We start from the raw sequence: 21,630 nt of genomic DNA on the forward strand, positions 1-21,630 counted from the left end.
AAAAAAACCGAAATTCAGGTTGGGCGCCTGGGTGGCTCAGTTGTTAAGCGTCTGCCTTTGGCTCAGGTCATGATCCCAGGGTCCTGGGATCGAGCTCCGCATCAGGCTCCCTGCTCTGCAGGAAGCCTGCTTCCCCCTCCCACTCCCCCTGTTTGTGTTCCCTCTCTCACTGTATCTCTGTCAAATAAATAAAATCTTAAAAAAAAAAAAAATTTCAGGTTGAATATCCAGATCTTAATATCCAACAACCAGATCTTAGGTGTACAGTTTGGTAAGTTTGAAAACTGATAGCTGATTCCAGTTTTAGAATCACTTTTCTGTTCTTTCTGCATTAGCCTACTCTCAATATCCAGTCAATAATGAGTCCTGTCAAGCTTACCTCCAGCTATCTCTACCAGAGTCAAAGTGGCTAAGATCTATTGCTAGAAAGACTTAACTGGTCTCCTCTGTAATACACCCTCTGCCTTCTGGTCACTAGAGGCAAATAATCTTTTCAAGATGCAAATCTGACATTTCAGCCCAGCCCCTTGAACTTCTAAAGGCTCTAGGGTCTTTTAGGTTTTTTTTTTTTTAAAAGATGTTAAGTAATCTCTACACCCAACGTGGGGCTCAAACTCACAACCCCAAGATCAAGGGTGACACGCTCTACCAACTGAGCCAGCCAGGAGCCCCAAGGCTTTTGTTTTTTGGGATAAAGACAAAACAACGGTCTTATGTTACCTGGGCCTCCATTCCTTTCCAGTTTCAACCCATACCTATGTTCCCAGGCTCTGAACACCCAACATACTGGCGCTCCACTTCTTTGTTACTCACCTCAGGATCCTCACAGGCCCTTCCCAGTGGCTGGAATTCCTTTCTTCTCATTTTCAATTTAATGCTTATTTGCCCTTCAATTTGATGTCAACTCAAAACTCTTTCTCAGGGAAATATTCCCTTAAGTAATGGACTCAGAAGAGATTAAAAACACTTTTGGAATAATTTACGTCCTCCCAAGACTTCCAATGTAGCTATGTCAATAGCCAGAAACAAGATAACCGAAGTTAATCCTCCTAATGAACGGTCTTCTGGGCCCAGTTATGCCATTTTTGTAAGCCAATATCTCCCCCTACTCCCTGTGTCCTCCCAGGACCGAAGTTCTTTCTCCTTTCTTATCCTTCAAAACATACTGCAATTTCAATAATGTTCTTATCCTTCAGGTAATGGTGATTGAAATGTTGGGTGATTACTGCTGTTTTTAATACTGTTGGACTTCACATTCTAAAACAGGAAGATGGGGAGTTGGAAAAAAAAAGACAACTTCCTGCTAAGTTTAGAATTTGCTAGAGACCTTCTAAAATAGTACTTTAGAGGGAATGACATAGTGGGAATAGAAAACAGAATTCTGGGCGCTAAACACAACAGAGAACATTTTTTCTTTCCAAGAGGGGACTCAAATTATTGTCCTAGACAATAGAACACTGAGTAAAATTAGAACACCGAGTAAAATTAGACTGAGTATGTAGCAATACATTAGAGGACAGAGACCAATTTTATAATTTTGATTCCTAAGGAACCTGCACTCCATTTCCTTTTACAGTTCACTTCAAACCTTTCCATCTATCATTCACTGAACGTTTTTTGAGCACCAACCATGTGTCAGACTCTGTTCTAGTAAACTGTGATACCTAAGTGCACAAAACTGACAGAAATCCCTTTATGCTATTAGTAGGAGACAATAAGTAACAAATTACATTTTATGTTAGAGGAGATAATTGTTACAGAAAAATAGAGAACTAGAGCAGGGTTGGGGGGAGAAATGGTGCTGGTAGGGGTTGAAAAACAGCTTGTGATTTAGTTTTTAAAGATTTTACTTACTTATTTGACACACAGAGAGAAGAGAGCATGCACAAACAGGGGGAGCAGCAGAGGGAGAGGGAGAAGCGGGCTCCCTGCTGAGCAGGAAGCCCGATGCGGGGCTTGATCCCAGGACCCTGGGATCACGACCCAAGCTGAAGGTAGACAATCAATTGAGCCACCCAGGCGCCCCCAGCTTGTGATTTTAAAGAGGGGTTTGGAGTATGCTTTTTTGACCAAGTGACTTAAAAGGTTTACCATACTAACTTCTGGGTAAAAATCATTCCAGCCAGTGACAAGATCAGGGAACAAAGGCAGGGTACTGGAGATGAACTTGAAGGTGGGAGGAATGGGGTAGGAGATTCTTACGTTGTCTTTGGAGGTCATAACAAGGACTTTGGTCTTAACTCTGAATGAAACAGGACCCATAGGAGGGTTTTGAGCAGAGGAGTGTCATGATTTGACTTGTATTTCAAAAGGATCTTTTCATATATGCAACTATTTTGAAATGTTACTTCAAAATTCCAGATATAAAAGTGAGCACACCTGTGTATTGTCCCTTATTAACCAATTGTTAAATGCAAATTCTGTAGTTATCACAACCTAGACATTAACATTGCTGTAGCATCATCAAATTTCCATTCTATATTCAAATTTCCCATTATTCCACCTAACATGCTTTTATGTGACGGAGCTATAACTTGTTCAAACCAGGGCCGTTTTAAAAAATGATATATAGCTTACATATGGTAAAATATACATATTAAGCACATAGCTCTGCAGATTTTTACATATGTATAAACCTTAGTAACTGCCACCCAAAACAAGGTAACTCACTTTATGCTGAGACAATAGGTATAATCAGGACTGCCTGCTCTTCTGAGTAGATTCATATTAAATCCTTTTGGCAAGAATATCATGAGTGTTATTTCCCATCAGAAAACACATTTCTGTTTGTGCCATTCCTGGTGATAAGCCTGAATACTTGGTCAAGGTGGACATCACCAATTTTTTCTATAAGCCCTGTCTCGCAAAATGTAGATTTATTTGAGGAACTTTCAGATAAGTTAATTCCAATTCAGTGAGTTAGTATTTTAAAAATTTCCCCATCATTCTCCTCCCACATCTGCTCCTTGGGGCTGGGATCCTTGGAGATGTAGCCATTTCCAATTTTGCTTCCTGGCAGGGAGTTCACAGGCTTTCTTCACACAGATCCATTCGACTTAGCCAGCCATGTCTTGGCAGAACTTGCCTCCAAAGCTCAGTTACTTCAGCACCAACTCTTGGGAATCTTACATGTCCCTTTGGAGCCAGGAGAAATTCGGAGGGAGGGCTCCAGACGTCTCCTATCACCATTCCCATGGCACCACATACCTTGCTCACACCAAGCATGTGCTTCTGGGCAGACAGATCTGCATGACCGTGACTTTAGTTTCCAGGTGGGAAATTGGAAATTTTCTCTCCCCCTGGCTCCTCCCAGACATCAAGATCATACTGCAAGGTCCCTTTGCCACAGAATTCATCTGAGGCATGGAGTATTGAGCTCCAAGTTGTCTTTTTTTCTTGTAATATTTTGGGAGCCCAGGAGGGACACAGTGAGGGAGGGGTAGACTAGGGTAGTTAAAACTACAGGAATTTTGGGGGAGGCTTGTGGGGATTAGGGAAATGCTGGGGAATAAATGTGACTTTAGAGATTTCACCTTGCTAGGGGCAGGAAAAAGGGGTAGATAGTTATCTTCATGGTGGAATACAACTGATTTTATAGAGATAACTAAGTTTACTTTTGTGTTAGGAACGGGAAGTTATTCATAAGCAGATTGGGAAGGCAAAAGAATAGAAATTTGGGCAATCCACTGAAAATAGGGAAAAAGCTTAAAAAAGGAAACAAAATTAAAATTCAAACTGATGTGTACAATAAGATATAGGGAATAAAATGTGTATATTATTTATTTACACTGAAAAATTCTGACCATTAACGAGTAATAGGTGTGGAGACAATGCAAGATCATGGAAGTGTCTTGCTCATCAACAAACATTCCTCTCTAGTTTTTAACATTTATTGAGGATTCTTGCCCAAATCCGTCCATATCGTGATGATTACAAACTTTCCAACTCTACTACTCCTTCCAGTACATTTTGGAGGGGGAAAAAAAATCTCATAATCCAAAAATCCACAACAATAAAACAAGGTTGGAAACTGCCATAAAAACACAAGTGAAAAAAACCAACTTGAGTGGTTTAAAAAAAAATCATGCCAAAGAAAATCATGATTTTTGGCTTAATCTCGAATTAAGAATATTAGTAATTTGCCTGCAATGCATATGGTCTCCTATATACAATAGATGATTTTATATACACATTTGAAATCCAATACATTATGAATTTATGATTCAGAAGCACCCTTAAATATTTTTAAGCAGTAGAAACATACATAACAGCTACACGGGGAAATAATACCGGCAAAGTGTTCTTTGTTTTTATGCCAGAGACACACCATAGAGGTCTCAGGTTATTAAGAAAACATCAAAAAATGTTCTGTTATATTAAGAGTACGTTTTGGGGAGTGGGAAAGAACAGCTGCTTTCCCTTAGGTTTAAAATATTCAACAATGCGAAGTCACGAGCCTGAGAAGGTAGCAGCCTCTGGGGGAGTTAGACTCTCGTGAGAAGAGAAATCCAGCATGGGAGCCCATCTGTGCTTCCCACTCCGCCCCTCGGCGAGGGGAGGCTCAGGCTCCCGCTTTAAAGGAACTGTTAAGGTCCCTTCTATTTCAGAAGGGTCAACGTTGGGTAGTATGAATGACTTTTTCATCTTATTAAGTAGAACGAACGATGATTTCTGAAATGCTTTTCCAACGTAAAGTGTTAAGAGCCCCTGTATCCCAACCCACGACCCCGCAGGCCCCGGGCTGGGGGGGCGGGGGGGGGGGTCGGAGCGTAACAGCTGCAACGCACCAGCCCGTGTGCCCTGGAGGCGGGAAGATGGAGGGTGTGGAGCAGCCTGCCGTCCCGCCGCCAGCCAGCCAGCCGCACCGGAGTTGATTGTAGTTCCCTTTCTACCATTAATTATAATCACAGCCGTACCCTTTTGCCTGGTACTGTAAGCTCATTGGAGGCTTTTCATTAACACCTTATTCCTACAAAGCAAACAAGATGTTTGTTTTTAAGAAGATGAGATCCAAGAAGAAATATTAAGTTACATCCTTGAAAACAGCCAGGAACCCCACTGGTGGAATTGTCCTTAACTTGAAGATAGTGGGTGGAAAGCATGCGACCATGTTATCAAGGAGTGACTACTAGCCACGTTATGTCTCTTGTAATATGTTCCTGTCCTGTGCAGCCCATGGGCAGGAGACGCCAGCGAGTGGACCTTCTACCATTTGCCCAGTGGCCTCGGTAGGTCATTAAAGGACTCTCCAGAGAGACCTCAATTTTATTCAACTTGCTTGGCAGCGACAATTATTGGTAGGAAGTAGGACAGCCAGAAGGGGGAAAAAGAAGTGCACACTCACATCCGTTCTCCCGTGGGAGACAGTAACTGTGCCAGAGCCCAGGGACTGCCACTGCTGGCTGGGGGAGGGGCAGTCTAGCCTGAGGGTCCCACCCACTTTAGGCTTCTGTGCTCTGCCAGCTGGCCAAGACCCTGCGTGTTCAGTAATCTTGACACTAAGGATGGGCCTCCTTGCAGGCCAATGGAGGATGGTGCCAGCACAACTGAGAGCCGGGGACAGGGGTCTCTGCGAGGCAAGTCTGGGCTGCACCAAGCTCCTCCATTCAGAGGGATAGTCCTCTTTCCATCCTCCCTCTCTGTAGGCTCCTCTCCCAAACTAAGCCCAGAAGCATACTTAGGCTCACTCTCTCCAGTACAGCACAAATGGAAATTTCCTTTGAGCATCCTATTGCTGCACTTCTCCATTTGTGCTTCTGGAAAACACCTCCAGCCATCCTTTCTACTTGTCTGCTCCCCATATTCAAGCCTCAGAAATCACCCGTATCCTTTACTGCTTTGAATCTCACATCGACCAAGCAAGTATTTCATTTGTACCTTCTTCAGCTGCATTTGATACCCAGGTATCCTTTGATAGCCAGATTCTATTTTGGCACCTTTAGAAGATGCAAGGCCCTTAAAACCTATTAAAAACAACTTTCCCACAACATTTTTCTAACAGATCTCACACCCTTCCCTCTTTGGCAATGTAAGCCTCAGTACATTTACTTGCTTCCAACCCTTCAGTGGCCCATCACCCAGGAAAGAGCTGCCTGACCCGATTCCTTGTCCTTCACTCTAATCTTTGAAACTGCAAAATTTTGCATATCTATCCTTTTCTTTAAAACTGGGTGATGGGCATTAAGGAGGGTATGTGATGTAATGAGCACTGGGTATTATATAAGACTGACGAATCACTGACCTCTACCTCCGAAACCAATAATACATTATATGTTAGTTGAACTTAAATAAAAATAAATTTTAAAAAATAAAATAATTTTTGTTGTTTATATTTTCATTGTATTGTAGTCCTATACTATGATCAATAAAATGTAAATTCTTTGGGAAAAAAAACAACTGCACTTAAGTCTCCTCAGTAGGTTCTCTATAAAATTAAATACAATGGAAACAAACAAACAAAAACCCTAAATACAATAGCCTTTTGGAGTGTTTCTTTACAGGCATATAAACCTCTTGGTGGCCTCTTAATTTTAATACTTTGGTGACTTTTGTACACCTCCCTGTCCACGTGGCTTCTCATATTAGAGATGTGGAAATTGAGGCCCAGAAAAGTGAAGTGGCTTGTGTAAAGTTATGGAAATGGTCGCTGGTAGAAACGGGACTTTGCTGGAGGACTGTCCCCTTCCCTGAGCCAATGTTGTGGCTGTGGCTTGAAAACAACAGTACTCACCCCGCTCCACCTCACCCCAGTTTGTCAACTGTAGTGGCTTATTTAACTAAAAATATTTCCCATCCTATTTAGAAACAGAAATCTTAATGAATTAGCTGGTTTAGTTTACACAGAGAATAAGAAATTTAACAAGTCCCTACCCCCCTGGCCTATTCCGCATCAGTCAGTCATTTAATATGTTGATTTCAATTGGCTTAGAATTTAAAGTATAGAGAAAAACCTTTTGTCTCTCTTCGTAATTCTGCTTCTAGAGTGGGTTGTTTGGTGATTACAGAGATACTTCATTGATCACATCACATAATTAATGACGTTTTTTGAAAGAACACCATGGGCTACTGGGTAAATTCTAAACCTTCAATGCTTACTATGAGACCCCAAACTAATGATATTACTTAAAATCTATAATGCTCAATTTGAGCCAAAACTGTTTTTTGCATACATTGTATATTTCCATCTTTTTGACTTCGTTGAAAGGAATCCCTCTTGCTGGAATAATTAATACCCACATTTTTTTTTTTTCTTTGAGTGCTTGCCTATGTCAGACAAGTGCTAAGAACTTTACACTTATTAACTCATCTAATCTTCACAATACTTCAGATAGGCATTATTATGCCCATTTGGTAAGGAGGAAGCAGACTCATATTTTTTTTTTTTTTTTTTACCATATTCTGTTATCAAATTTCTACTTCGTTCTAAGTTCTCAACCTTGGTGTTGGTCCCTAGACTGAAAAATGAGCTTTCTCCTTCTTTCCATGTAGGCAATTCTTCCTTCAAGTTTAGAAACCTCTTCTTTGATACTAGTCATCACATGGTATTACAGCTGTTTACATACCAGTATCCCCATTAGACTGTAGTCTACTTAGAGGGTTTTGTTGCTGTTGTTTTTCTAGTCATTTCTGTGAAGTACATATACCTGTAATACAGTAATTAATCAATACTGTTTCTCCATAATTATGGGTGGGTCTCTAGGTAGAAGCATTAAGCCCTGACCTAAAAATGCTCTTTTTCCTAGGAATACACTTAATTCATAATAATTTTCTTGGAACTCTTTACTGACAGCTTGTGCAAGAAATACAGGGCTATTTAAGATTAACATGCATCTCCTCTCTCCCCTAACTAAAAACCAGGTGTCCAGTTTTAGTTTGTAGAAAAGCACCAGGTAGTTACCTTCGAACACATTTGGGGCACAGCATATTGTCCTCCAGGTGTGGGGGTGGAAAATTGCAGGCCGGCAGCAAGAACAGGGCACATACTCTCCCTCGTTTTTCAGGCACCCAGGCTTGTCCTGCATGAAATTGCAGGTGAACCCAACCTTCTGTGTCTGCAGGCAGACTTCTCCCATGGACCACACACCACCTGACACCTGGAGAAGGAGAAAGAGGTGAGTACGAACACAGCATGGCCAAATTCTAATGTTCTTCTGGTCAAGACTATATCATGGTCTTTGTTTCTTCTACTTTTCTCAAGTGCCAGCTCCAAGATGAGCCCTGGAATCCTAGCTTCACCTTAAGCATATTCTGTTCTGCTCCCTTTTAGAAAACCATACAAAATAGTTCCTGTTAAAACTTTAAAAAGCAGGGCACCTGCATGGCTCAGATGGTTAGGTGTCTGCCTTCGGCTCAGGTCATGATCCCAGGGTCCTGGGATTGAGCCCCACGTCGGGCTCCTGACTCAGCGGGGAGTCTGCTTCTTCCTCTCCCACTGCCTCTCCCAGTGCTCATGCTCTCTCTCTCTCTTTGTATCTCTGTGTCTCAAATGAGTAAATAAAATCTTAAAAAAAAAAAAAACTTTAAAAAGGAAAAAGTACAGTTGAAAGTGGCATAGCTCCAAGTGGGTAAATGACAGCGCAAGGGAGGCAGACCTTTACGTCTGCCCATTCTGGGTTTGCAGCAGGAGCTGCTTCACAAAAATATCCACAAGAGACAATCAGTTTATTAATGCGTACGGCACACATCACTTAGAAGAAACCACCAACGAAAACAGACTCAAAATGGCAGCTCGGAATCCCAGCTTTTACAGAGAACGATGAATTTGTAGCAAAATGACAGGAAAAACGGAAGCAGTTTTGGGCTCCTGGGGGTGGCAGACAGTGGGAAGGTCAATATATGGGAAGGAACTCAGAAGTAAGGTTTCTCTGGTGCCACCTCTCAGTGGATTGTCTCCAGCAAAAAGAGAATTTATAACCTGCCTTGAGGCAGTAAAAAGAGACCTTTTCCTGGGTTTGTTGCTCTTTAATTGCCATCGGTTCAAAACAATTTTTATTATAAATTTTAAAACACTTTAGGACAGGTGACATATTCTGGTTTCCTTCAATAGAAAGACTAAACCGGAGTGGTCTGGGAAGGCCTTCATGAAATAGATTCAGGGGTCTCAACAGGCATTGTACTGTGCTAACCAGTTTATGGTCTCTCTTAATTTTATGTCCTATAATTCTTACAACATTATGAGGTAGATGTAATTATCAACCTATTTTATGAGGAGGAAATTTGGAACTATATTAACCAACTTGTTAATGTCATTCACTTAACAGATGCTAGAAGATCCCAGGGCTTAAGCTCAGGCAGTTGATTTTAGAGCCTGCTTTTACTTTTAATTCCTTAAAGGGGAAAGAAATAAAGCCAAACAGATTGCCATTCCCTTCTGATGACATCAATAATTTGCCGCAGTGGTTTTCAAAGTGCGGTCCCCAGACTAGCATCCTTAGCACTGGCTGAAAAATTGTTAGAAATGAAAATTCCCAGGCCCTACCTCAGTTCTGAATCAGAAACTCTGTGGGTAGGGCCCAGGAATCACCAACCCTTCATTCAGGTGATTTTGATATACCCTAAAATTGATTGGAGGTTAATATCAACAGCATTTTTTCCTCAACTGGACCAGAACCAGATCTCAATCCTGCGCTTACCATGGGCCTCCTGGGGCGATTCCACTGTCTCCACCTTCCCAGCCCTGGCTGCAATTCTGGACCAGGAGGCAAACACAGCATCTGGGGCCGAAGTTGTCACAACAACAGTATCGACTCCCTCCAGGAGAGCATCAGACCCAACGTGGGCAGGGGCCCCACCCTCAGGGGAAACAGCCACTTCAGGAAGGTACGTTCCATCAGAAGATATCCTTTTCCCAGAACTTTCCAGAGACATTTCCCCCTGGTCCGTCTTTGATCTTCTTTGTGACTGTGTGAGAATCTTGGCCTCCTCTGCGGTGACAGGAATGTTCTTCTACAAATAGGGTTTACAAGGTTAAGGTGCTGTCAGAAGTGCAGTCTCATTTTTATGATTTTGTACACCCTTGTGAGAAGTGGTGGGGGTGGAAGGGGGTGGTGGTGGGGGGTGGGTGTGCTGTTCTTCAGAAGGAGTGGAAGGAGGGAAGGAGGGAAGGAGGGGCTGAGGCAATCCCTCCACTGACTTTTTGATGCTAAAATAGGTAATTAGAATGAGAACTAAACTTTCCACTCTTGTCAAATCTCTACAAATCACTTACCTTCTGATCGGGGTAAGCATATTCACAGATTCTCTTATATACATCTAGTTTCTAAGACAAGAGAAAAATGAGTTAACAATCAAGCAAGGATCCTACCCCTCCTCCCAGGAGCACTGTCTCCAACCCTGGACCCTCACCTGGCCTTTGGTGCTCAGCTTTAGTTGTTGGCACCAGGCCCGCAGGATGTCTCGGTGAAGCACGTTGGCTGGTGGCAATTTAGAAGGTAATGGAGGAACTGGGATTTTTTTCCGAAGTCTTACTTTTCCATCGCCTTGTGCCTTCTTTTCTGAACCAGAAGCTGGAGGAGAATGGGATGAAATTAGTAATAATTCACTTTTGTGTAGCCTTTTAAAATGTCAAAGTACAACTTTCAGTTCTCACAGCCCAATCCCCATTGTATAGTTACTGACTTGCCAAAGACCCCAGAAACCTCCAAGGGACACAACCTCAAACCTGGGACTGACTGACTACTTCTGAATCTCCAGTTTTTACTTCCTGAAACTCCCTTACTTGCTCCTTTGTGAGCACCTAAACCCACAGACTCCAACGAAGTTGTACTAGACATCTTACTTCCAATCCAGGAGAATGATAGGAATTTTAAACCTGACATCGTAAATCCTCAGTGGTGCCTTGTCCTCTCAGCAAAGAACAAAATAAACCACTCAGCAATGCTACACACAACTGCCCGTTGTCAGAACTATGTCAGCCCACCCCACTCAGGGCAGTGCTCTGTTCTCACTGCACACAGCTTTCTCACACACTCCCACTGATCAGGAAAGACTTCCAGAACACACCTCCAGAACAGACAACTATAATGACACTAACAGTTGTGAGGCTTTACTGAGTGCACATTACTAGTCAGGTATCATGTGGGCATTTTTACCCTAATTATTCCATATACATTACAACTGAGGCTGCACCCCACCCCGTCCAACCCAGCTAGGTTAAGTATTATCCTCAATTCTTAGAAAAAGAAGGTGGAGTTTCAAGGATGGGATTTCAAATTTATAGCAGTCTGGACCCAAATCACTGCACTTTGAGATCCTTAACACTAAGCAGCAAATGAAGGCAAAATGATGATCAGAACCAAATATATTGTCAGAGTTTGGAGACCTGAAGACACCAGTTTTAACAGAGGTGGCTGAAAGAAGGCTTCAGGGAGGCGTGACGTAAGCTGGACCCCAAAGGAAGTGGAGGGTTTTCAGAATACAGGACCAATTTTCTTTCCTACTTGTTCTACTCCTTCCGAAAAGTTCCTTGGTCTTCTTAAGCCCAAGGAAATGAGATTCGAGGCCTTGTAGACTTCTTACCTTTGTCTTCTTTCATAGATCTTTTCCGTTTGGTCCCGCTGGTGGAAGTTCTTTGCAACTTTGGTTCACCAGAAGCCTCCTGTTTCCCTTTAGCTTCTTCTGATACTGGTTGGGATTGGCTGGCCAGAGAGTCTTCCCCCGACTTCGTGGAGTTCTGATGGGGACAGAGGCCAGTCCGTCTTCCCTTGGGTGCCCGACCCACCACACACACTCCCTGACTCAAGATAACTCACATCCACGGCACCAGGATAGTCATTACACACACCACTGGCAGTGTGGATTCTCCTCCAGGAAATCATCTTAACCCCAGGTTTACTTATAGGGAAGATGGGGAAATGGGAGGCCGATTTGAAAATACAAAAAAAGACCGAAAATATGGATACAAACCACAGAAGCAGAAGAAACGAGGCTCTTTGGGCAGGGGATGGGAGCCCTCTTATCACCTACCATATCCATTATTCTCTTACCTGAAGATTTTCTTCCCCCATTCCTTTGTTCTTGACCTCTTCCAAAGAAAGTGTTCCTCTACTATTGCCAGAGGGATTCTATATACTCCTTCAGTGGTTCATTGTGCTCAGTATGAAGATATACAAATATCTTTTATTTATTTATTTATTTATTTTTTAAAGATTTTATTTATTTGACAGAGAGAGACACAGCGAGAGCAGGAACACAAGCAGTGGGAGTGGGAGAGGGAGAAGCAGGCTTCCCGCGGAGCAGGGAGCCCGATGCGGGGGCTCGATCCCAGGACCCCGGGATCAGGACCTGAGCCGAAGGCAGACGCTTAACAACTGAGCCACCCAGGTGCCCCTGATACACAAATATCTTTAATTCAGCCGACCAGCCACTCCATGGCCCCAAGGGCTAGTCACAGAATTCCTTTCCAGCCTAGTTACCAAGGCCTGAAGAGATATCGCTCAATCTACCCCAGCCTTATACTCACTTTCTTAAATCTCCCTTCTTCTTCAGAATCTCATCTCCAGTATTCCTTCAACCAGCAGCCCTTTCTAACCTTCTCAGACCAAGTCACATCTACACATTGCCTCACTCCTCCCCCTTATCAGTCGTAGTTTTACATTTGCTTGTCTGATTTGATCAATGCTGGTTACTCCATTTGACTGGTAAGCTGTCTAAGGGCAGAATCTCTCCTCCTAGGCCCTCAAACATTGTTTAATTGAACCAGAAGGAACAAGAGAACGGTGGGGATCCAGCTATCTGATAGAGAAACTAACCTCTTACATAAGGTGTTGACACGTTTCTTATTTTCTTTCATTTACTGCCCACAGCAACCTGGTGGCAATTTCTAACTTTGGTTTTCAGATGCAGAAGCTGAGGCTCAGAGGCTACCTAATTAAAGGCACACATTTAGGCATTTCAGATGGACACAAAATCCCTAAATCTAAATCCTTTCCAGTGTCCCCAAGGTGGGAGAACAGGACAAATTAACATTTGTATGGCATTTTACATCTCTATAGCAGCTTTGCGTTCGTATTCAAATTTTACGTTTGCATGGCTTTACACAAACTACTCACTTTGGGGCCTGACTGACATCTTAAAATCGAGAGAGTAAAAATGATGGTCCCAAGGAAAGAGACTATTCTTGAGAGTACTCGGGTTCCCTTGACACTGGAAAGTCTCAAAGCCTCTCTACATTTTCTTTCTTTCTTTTTTTAAGTAGGCTCCACACCCAGCCTGGAGCCCATTGCAGGGCTTGAACTCACGACCCTGAGATCAAGACCTGAGCTGAGATCAAGAGTCGGACGTTTAACCCACTGAGCCACCGAGGCACCCCAAAGCTTCTCTACCTTTAATTTCCGTCTGTGGTGCTTGTCAATATGTCTGGCTTTGGATTATTCCGTAGCCCCGGTGTCCCTGGGAAAAGACGGGTTCAGACCCACCACTTCTGGTTTAGGACCGGTGTCTGTTGAGGGCAAATTAAAGGATCTAGTTCTCCCCAACCTCAGGTCCATTACCTCTTCCTAAAGTTTTCCCTTCACCTCCCTTTTTCTCCTGTTACCACTCCCCTCCAGCCCTGATACTAGATTTTTCTTTCGGACGGGATAAAGTATCTTTTCTAAACTCAAATAGGAAGCCCCATTTCTTACAGTCTCCTTGCCCCAATATACCAGGTTGCGCGATCGTTATTTAGGACTTTACTGTTTTTTTTTTCTTAACAAGAGGAAATTCTAAGGCACATTCTTTTCTCCTTGAAAGAAGGATCAAGTGTGCTCAGCAGGAGAAACATGAGGAGACGCTCAAAGACAGACAGAAACAAACCCGCTAAAATTGTATTTACCTTTTTGCCTTTTGCTTTCTCCATACCCAAAGAGAAGTCAACGTTGACAGAAAGAAAATTCTTACTTCTGAAATGGCCCAGGGCCCAAGATTGCTCTTTTAAAAGTCTCCTCCCACTTCCTGTCACCCAAAGGCGCTTTCCTTTTTCTCCTCCCCCTTTTCCCTCCCCCACAATTTGTGAATGCTAATTCTGTGTACTCTCTAATTCTTGAGGTGACTCTTGTATGAATTAATTAGTAATACCTTTCCTACCACTTTCTGTGAGCTTTTTAACATAATCACCTACGCGTGTGGTTCAGGAGACATCAGGAAGTTGGGATCTCCTGAAAAAATCCAAGGGAGAAACAAAAGTTCCTGGAGACTTCTGAACAGGATGGTCGAAGGGATTTAATGAGGCAACTTGTGGAAACAAAAGAATTCCAGGGCCGGACTGGTGGTTTGAAGAAAGCAAAACCTTTTTTGTGTCCCACATAATTTTATTTCTTAAGCTTCTCAACCAATCACAACTCCAGCATTCCATTTGTACTCATAAAACTACCACCTTCCCATCTGCCAACAACTAGTAAGAGTAGTTTTTAAGTATTTGTTTTGACCAAATTTTAGGTTTAAAAGTTCACAGCCATTATTTTATGGTCCCCCATTTTATGGATGACAAAAGTATGCATAACATTATATTGGTAACTTGCTGGATGATGCAGTAAGAGAGAGCCAGAAATCAAGTCTAGGTGAGCTTTATTCTACTCCTCAAGCCCCTGACCTACTAACTCCCAAACAAGGTCAGGGAGTTTAAAGTTAGTCTCTTTAAAGTTAGTCTGAAAATACCTCCCACTCAGATTGCTCCTCCCTGTCAAACTGTGGGGGATCAGAAATGTGAAGTGAAGGAATCTTCTATGTTAAGAACCAGCGATTGTGGGATTGAAACCTTCCTCTGTCAGGTTACAAAGTCTACTATGTGCCTTTGTTTTGTTTTCCTACATCTCATTGTGTGCCCCAAAATGATGAAGATGAGATGATCCTTACCCGGAATGGAGGTGATAATATCCTCCCAGGAGAGAACTACGTGGACACAGGACGTAAGTAAATGGGATCCAGGAGTGGAGAAGCAAGTATAGATGAGGACTGAACAAGCCCCAAAGCACCAAAGATGAAAGCAAGTATTTAGAAATCTAGATCACCTGGGAGGTCATATGGCGGTTTTGACTGTTAAGTATTTTATCCCGGTTCACAGACAACAAACAGTAAATACTTACTAGGTAAGGTTTATATAATGTATAATATATACAAAGTATTTGATTGAATTATTTTTCTCTCCCCAGTGTAATTGGAGGTAACATGGCTAAATTCTAAATTAAGTACAAACCCAGACATTGAGAGACATCTCATCATGGGCAAGGTACAATCTATAATTTCTATATTAATAGATGGAGTATATATTGAGATTATGACTTAGGGATTCTTAGACCTACCATGATTTGGGGGAAAATAATTTCTGAGAGAATTGCACCAACGATTAAAAAAAAACCAACAGGATAGCTGATGTTCTATATATAAGGAGGATTAGCACGATTTAACTTAAAAAATATTTGAGCATAATTGGAAATAATAATACTGAGTTCTCAAATGAAGCAAAAAGCCAAATGCTTTTGTTGGGCTTGGAGTTGTGGTAATTTATAAGCAATCTTGAAGAAATACAACGTGTTTGTGCTTTGGTTTCTCAAATGTAAAATAGGAATATATGTAAGTTTGTTTCTTTAGAGAAATACGCTTATGCGTAAAATTTCTTACGAATGTTTAGTCAAAAGAAACTGCTGCTTTTTAAAATGTTTTTATGTCAATGCGTAAAGTTCTATTCCTCCTTAGTTGGAAAAATATTCATAATTGAATCTCTCATTTATTGAACAAAAATGCTCGATAAATGGACGGTGACTATGTGCTTAGTACAGGAAAGAGCGGTGGACAAAAGCAGACAAAGACCCTGCCCTCAAGGGCTTACAGCCTGGAATGAAGAACAGACATTAGGTAACTCATTATCAATAACTAATAATATAATCTTTTACAGGATCTTAAAATGCATTACATTTATTTATACATATTATCAAAACAGGGAAAACTACTCAATTACGACACTTAAAAGCAGAAAAGCTCCCTACATTTGGTGGTCTGCAGTTGGGGTTTTGACCTCATCAAGGAAGTCAGGAAAGTGTCAGATTTGAAGGACCAGAAGAACTGAATTAACTAAAGAGGCGGAGAGGACGGATCAGCTCAATTCAGGAACAAAATAAGGGCTCTGAAGCTGGAGCTCAGAGGGGGAGGAGGAAAATGTTAGCTGAGTGTGGATAGGTTGACCTTCTCATCTTTAGGCAAAGAGCAATGGAAAGCTACTGAAAAATTCCAGTTGGGGGTGGGGGTAGGGGTAGGGGCGGGCGGACTCTGACGACCATTTTGTAAAGATCTTTCAACCGTAATGAGGACAAAGAGTTGGAGAGGGATCGTCGCAGACACCAGACGGTGAGTTGGGAAACCGCCGAGGCAGCTTTCGGCTTGAGATGCGGGCCTCTGGCGTGGTAATGGGGAGTTCTGGGTAAGAGCAAACACTCCACAGCCGGGCTGCATTGAAACCCCAACCGCCCTTTAACTAGCTGTGTGACCTTGGGCAAATTATCTAACACTTTCCTTACCTGTAAGATGGGAGTCTGGAAAATAATAGGTCTTACTCGGAGGGTTGCAGGAATGGCTAAATAGGCTCTCACACGTCTCACACCTGAACAGTGTCTAACGCAGCACGTGTTGGATCAAGGCTAGCTGTCCTGAATAGAGGCAAATGGTAATTTTATTTACGTAAAAAAATGAGTTTATACGGGAATTGCAATTCAAGATAAGCTAGCTTTGGTGAACTCTACGCAAATCCAAAGAGGCAAAGGGAAGGTCAGCTTTTATTAGGTTTTTGGAGGAAGTTGGGGAGGGTTGTTTTGAACAAAAGTTGATTGGAGAAGGACAACAGTTTGAGGTTGGACTTTCTCACCGGCTGCGGGGGGAGTTAGCCTTATTGCTGGGGCAGGGAGGGAATCTTCCTTTTCTTAAAGGCAAGGGATAAATTCCTATGTAAAAAATGCCCTCGTCAAAATAATTCTTCTCTCCTTCTGCTGGTTCTGTGGGTCGCAGTGAGTGGTACAAGCATGAGTGCTCCCGCTTCAGAGCTTTCCCATTCCACCCTAAAGGAGGGTTCCTTTATTTTCACAGATGTTTCTATTAATAGTGTTGGAGACTGAATAAGGTTGTGAGAGATGTGGTGGATTTCTGCCAGGTTTTCTTTTTTGTTTCTGTGTGTATTTTCTCTTCCAAAAAAAGTTTTAGTTGAATAAAATTAGCTGAGTTAATGAGGCATTTAGTTATTTACCTGGAAGCAATGAATCTTCCAGAGTCATTAATCTGCATTTACAGAAGACAAAACAGGATTGTATCACACACCACCACCACCATTTCATATTTGACGGTGGGAGAGCTTTGGTGGGAGGTGACTGTGGAGGCTGGTTGGGGTACTTGTCCAAACCTGTTGGCTAGAAGTGCTGGTTCAAAAGCTGAGCTTATTCAAAATTTATATGGTTCCGTTTTTATCCAGGATGACTTCTACCAATTTATAACAGGGTATAAGAATACCTTTTTCTCCATATCTGGTATTGTAATAAGTATACTAGAACTCGACACGGCGAATTTATTATACTCTACCTTTTAAGTATCCCCTATAGTAGGAAGTCAGTGCCCCTTTTGGAGTTATTTTTTTAAGAAACAGATGAGTCAGTTAAGCATCTGCCTTCGGCTCAGGTCATGATCTTGGGGTCCTGGGATCGAGCCCCTTGTCGGGCTCCGCGCTCCGGAGGGAGTCTGCTTCTGCTTCTCCCTCTCCCTCTCCCTCTTCTTCTGCCCCTCCCCGTGCTCGGGCTTGCGCACACACTCGAATGTTCTCTCTCTCTCTCATATGAATAAATAAAATATTAAGAAAAAGAAACAGATGAGTCACTTAGAAGTAAATCTGGAGGGGCGCCTGGGTGGCTCAGTCTTTAAGCGTCTGCCTTCGGCTCAGGTCGTGATCCCAGAGTCCTGGGATCGAGCCCTGCATCGGGCTCCCTGCTCTGCCGGAGGCCTGCTTCTCCCTCTCCCACTCCCCCTGCTCGTGTTCCCTCTCTCGCTGTGTCTCTCTCTCTCAAATAAATAAATAAAATCTTTAGATAAAAAAAAGTAAATCTGGAGAGTAAGGTAGGCTATCAGGTTAGTTAGTAATTTGGGATAGGGGCACCTGGCTGACTCAGTCGGAAGAGCATTCAACTCTTGATACCAGGGTCGTGGGTTCAAGCACAACGTTGGGTGTAGAGATTGCTTAAATAAAACTTTAAAAAAATAATAATTTGGGTTAAAAAAGGGAAAAGTTGGAGGTAGACGGTAGAGCTGAAATCATGGGGAAAAAAGCCCATCTGGTTTGTTTGTTTATAAACTGTCTCCCTTTCTCCATTCCTTCCTTCCACCCTGTGTCAAGCACTAGTAATGAAAAGTGGTTCTGGTCCTTAATTACCTCCCAGTAGGATGAGTTCCAGAAATGCGAGGAAATACAGTGTCACTGAGTTAGATTTTCCATGACTTCTGCTTTAAAGAACAGGACATGGGGGCACCTGGCTGGCTCAGTCGATGGAGCGTGTGACTCTTGATCTTGGGGTGGTGAGTTCGAGCCCCACATTGGGTGTGGAGCCTATTTAAAAAAAAATAAATACAGAACAGGACATGTTAATCAGGGGCACCTTTATCATGAAGCTACTGAAGCTTAACTTGTAAGTGGTCCATTCCAAGTTTCTGTGGAGGCCCTAGCAATTTTGCATATCTAATTTGTTATACTTTATCTTAAAGAGGGAACTCCAGAGTTATAGGAGCCTCAGGGCGTACAGATCTGTCCTATTGATGAAACATGAATACCGAAATGTTTGTATAAAACAAACATTCCTTGAAAACCTCAGTTTGCTCTCCTTTGCTTCCGCCTACCTGCTCCCCCCACCCTCCTCCCGATTAAATGTGGTCCAGGAGAATCACTACTTGGTTATTAGGTTTCCAGCTTCTGTTCCCCCTGTATGTGCTAAGGGCCAAAGTAAGTGTGTGCCCAAGGGCCATCACTTGCACATAGGAAATTTAGTATACGTTTGAAAAATAACACACCGTGGAACTAACAAATTGCAAAAAAGCATCCACTCAAGTCGACCACTTAAAAAAGGTTGCCCCTACCTTCAGGCTGATGTAGTTTTGAGTGAGGCCACAGGGCTTGGCAGGTGGCTCCTTAGCTTTGTATCAGCCTCAATTCACGTTCTTTCTCTGGAGCATGAGCATGGAGCCCCCCATCTGTACAATTACCATGGCAGCCCTGTGTCCCTAGTTTATCCCAAATACGTCACTGAGGACAGTGCTTTTTGAAACTAAGATCAACTGTAATCTATTAATATTCCAGGAGATTCACCATTACCATGGAGGATATAGGTAAGTTTCTTAAAATGTGCTCTTCACCAAGCCAACAGATGGTAACTGGAGATTACCTAGGGTTGATTACCCAAGTCGTTGGCTGTTAAGTGCTTGGGAAAGAGGCAGCTGTGAGCCTGCAGGCCTTAAGAAACTGATTGCATTTGAAAATGGGGAAGGAGCTGGCTCTGTGCTAGTGTTTGTGATCATTAGAACTTACCTGGAGACGACGAGATGACTTTCTTCGAAGTGAAGGAGAATCCAAAGATTCTGACAAGATGTGGTGGCTGAGGGGCGCCTGGGTGGCTCAGTCGTTAAGCGTCTGCCTTCGGCTCAGGTCATGATCCCAGGGTCCTGGGATCGAGCCCCCCATGCTTCTCCCTCTCCCACTCTCCCTGCTTGTGTTCCCTCTCTCACTGTGTCTCTCTCTGTCAAATAAATAAATAAAATCTTAAAAAAAAAAAAAAAGATGTGGTGGCTGAGACCATTTCTTCAGTTCCCAGTGTGAGGACAGAACCCTACCTCAGTACCCACCAAGTATTACTGAGTCTGCCTCCCCAACATTTGACAGCACTGATTCCTCATCATCCTCACAGCTACCCTCTGCATTCAGGATTTTATTTCTTCTCACCTGCACCCCTGTAAAGCCTCTTTACTGATCTTATCCTCAGTCCTCCCCCCCCCCCCCAGGCCAGCCTGCACACAAGGCCTCTGTGTAAGGTGTGCAGTCTATCTCCAGGGACACGGGGATGAATCGAGTGGTGCCTCTGGGAGTCCTTTCGGCTCTAGTGTCCCAATGACTGGGAATCAAAAACTCAAGTACCTGAGGCTTTTTTACATAGTTAATCATCCCGAGGAATTTAGGAGTGAGAGTTTAGAAAAGCAAGCTTAATTTAATTCTGCTGCAGCATGTATGCATTTTTGTTCAGAAGCCTTAACTCTTGTCAAGTATAATTCACTTTCTTGTGGCTTTAAATTTTATCCGACTCTGAAATAGGGTGGCTTTTATGATAAGAATTGCTTTCCTCCTGAGCTAGAAGCATAACCATGCAAAGGACAGTAAGGGTAACTTAAATGAGAATGATTACTAAATGCAGCCTCAAAGGGAAGATAGATAATAGCACTTTGCATTCATACAAGCCTGCCTTTCATCTGAGTATCTCAAAGGAAGGCAAAAATGTAGCTGATGCTGTGTTATGGTTGAAAATTACAACTGTGCAATTTTCTTATTCCTGAGTGTTTCCCTTCTTAAACATGATGCTGAGTTAAAACATCTCTAGAATTCAATGTGTATTGATTTTGAGCATAGGTTTCTCTCTCTCTCTCTTTCTGCCCCTCAAATATCAACCCCCCAGTTGCAGAGGCATCAATGGATCACCTGTCTTTGTGGCTTTGAAGCATTTGCTATCGTTGGAGAAAAACGTAATAAGGGATGGATGGACATCATTCGGAGCTGTTCTAAAGTTTTGAAAGAGGACTTAAACTACCTCCATTTTGACTTCAATCTGTACTTTCTAATTGATTAAGTTCTTTTCAGGTTCTCTCTTAACTCAGGCAAAGACCTGGCAGGTGGAGCTTTCTGTGATGGGAACTGAACTACCCCCCCTCAAGCAATAAGGACTGCCCGGAACCAGCAAGACCCCATGTGACTCACCCCAAGACTGTGATCGGCCGGCCTGACCTTTACTGCCCAGCTGCATGGGCCCACCAACCTTTGTCCCACATTTTCCTTACATAAACCTAGAAGTATTTTCAGCACTTTGGGGACAGTCCCTAAGATGTTAGTCTGCTGTCTTCCTAGTTGTTGGCCTCTGAAATTCTTTTCTTGTTTCATCACCACTCAGCTGTCTGTCTTTGGATTTTGTCAGAGTGAGTGGTCAAACTGGTCTGTTTGGGACCGTAGAGCCAGTTAAATTTTGGTGAAAAAATATAGAGATAAAGATGGAGGCAGAACATTTTCTGGGTCCCCCAAATCAATTCAGTCACGGTGCTAACACTTCAAGAATGCATCAGAGCTCCACTCTACTGAAGCAAAAGTTGTACAGGAGCTGCTCAGTGGTATAAATGGAAATTATTCAAAATTAGAGTTCTGAATTACACCATGTTCTATATATTGATGAAAATTATAGAAATCCCCAGAAAGAACGTTGCTACTGATCCTCTCTACATGCTTTCTTTCTTTCTTTCTTTCTTTTTTAAGATTTTATTTATTTATTTGGGGGAGAGAGAGAGAGAGCGCTGCTGAGCAGGGAGCCGGATGCAGGACTGGATCCTTAGACTCCAGGATCATGACCTGAGCTGAAGGCAGTCACTTAACCAACTGAG

The 21,630-nt window shown here is 42.7% G+C and overlaps 1 protein-coding gene and 1 long non-coding RNA gene across 2 annotated transcripts in view; one reads left to right on the forward strand and one right to left on the reverse strand.

The window, feature by feature from the left end:
- Positions 1-4,938: 4,938 nt before the first annotated feature.
- Positions 4,939-10,772, reverse strand: DPPA4 (developmental pluripotency associated 4). Its single transcript, XM_032406241.1, has 6 exons — positions 10,718-10,772; positions 10,345-10,505; positions 10,208-10,258; positions 9,633-9,942; positions 7,898-8,093; positions 4,939-4,969 (listed from the first exon to the last, which is right to left on the reverse strand). The coding sequence occupies exons 1-6, from the start codon at positions 10,770-10,772 to the stop codon at positions 4,939-4,941; spliced, it is 804 nt and encodes a 267-aa protein (XP_032262132.1).
- A 5,486-nt stretch (positions 10,773-16,258) lies between these two features.
- Positions 16,259-21,630, forward strand: part of LOC116633715 — a 159,920-nt gene continuing 154,548 nt past the window's right edge. The window contains exon 1 of the long non-coding RNA XR_004299764.1: positions 16,259-16,320. This is a non-coding gene — a long non-coding RNA (uncharacterized LOC116633715). The remainder of the gene's footprint in view (positions 16,321-21,630) is intronic.

The sequence above is a fragment of the Phoca vitulina genome, unplaced genomic scaffold, assembly GCF_004348235.1.
Source record: "Phoca vitulina isolate PV1807 unplaced genomic scaffold, GSC_HSeal_1.0 scaffold8, whole genome shotgun sequence".
Taxonomy (NCBI): domain Eukaryota; kingdom Metazoa; phylum Chordata; class Mammalia; order Carnivora; family Phocidae; genus Phoca; species Phoca vitulina.

Coding starts and splice junctions, on each gene's coding strand:
- DPPA4 (XM_032406241.1), bottom strand. CDS start 10,772: ATGTCTAGTACAACTTCGTTGGAGTCTGTGGGTTTAGGTGCTCACAAA. Junction 10,506..10,717: donor AGGTGCTCACAAAGGAGCAA/GTAAGGGAGTTT, acceptor ATTCTCCTCCAG/CTTCTGGTTCAGAAAAGAAG. Junction 8,094..9,632: donor ATCGCCCCAGGAGGCCCATG/GTAAGCGCAGGA, acceptor CTCCTTCTCCAG/GTGTCAGGTGGTGTGTGGTC.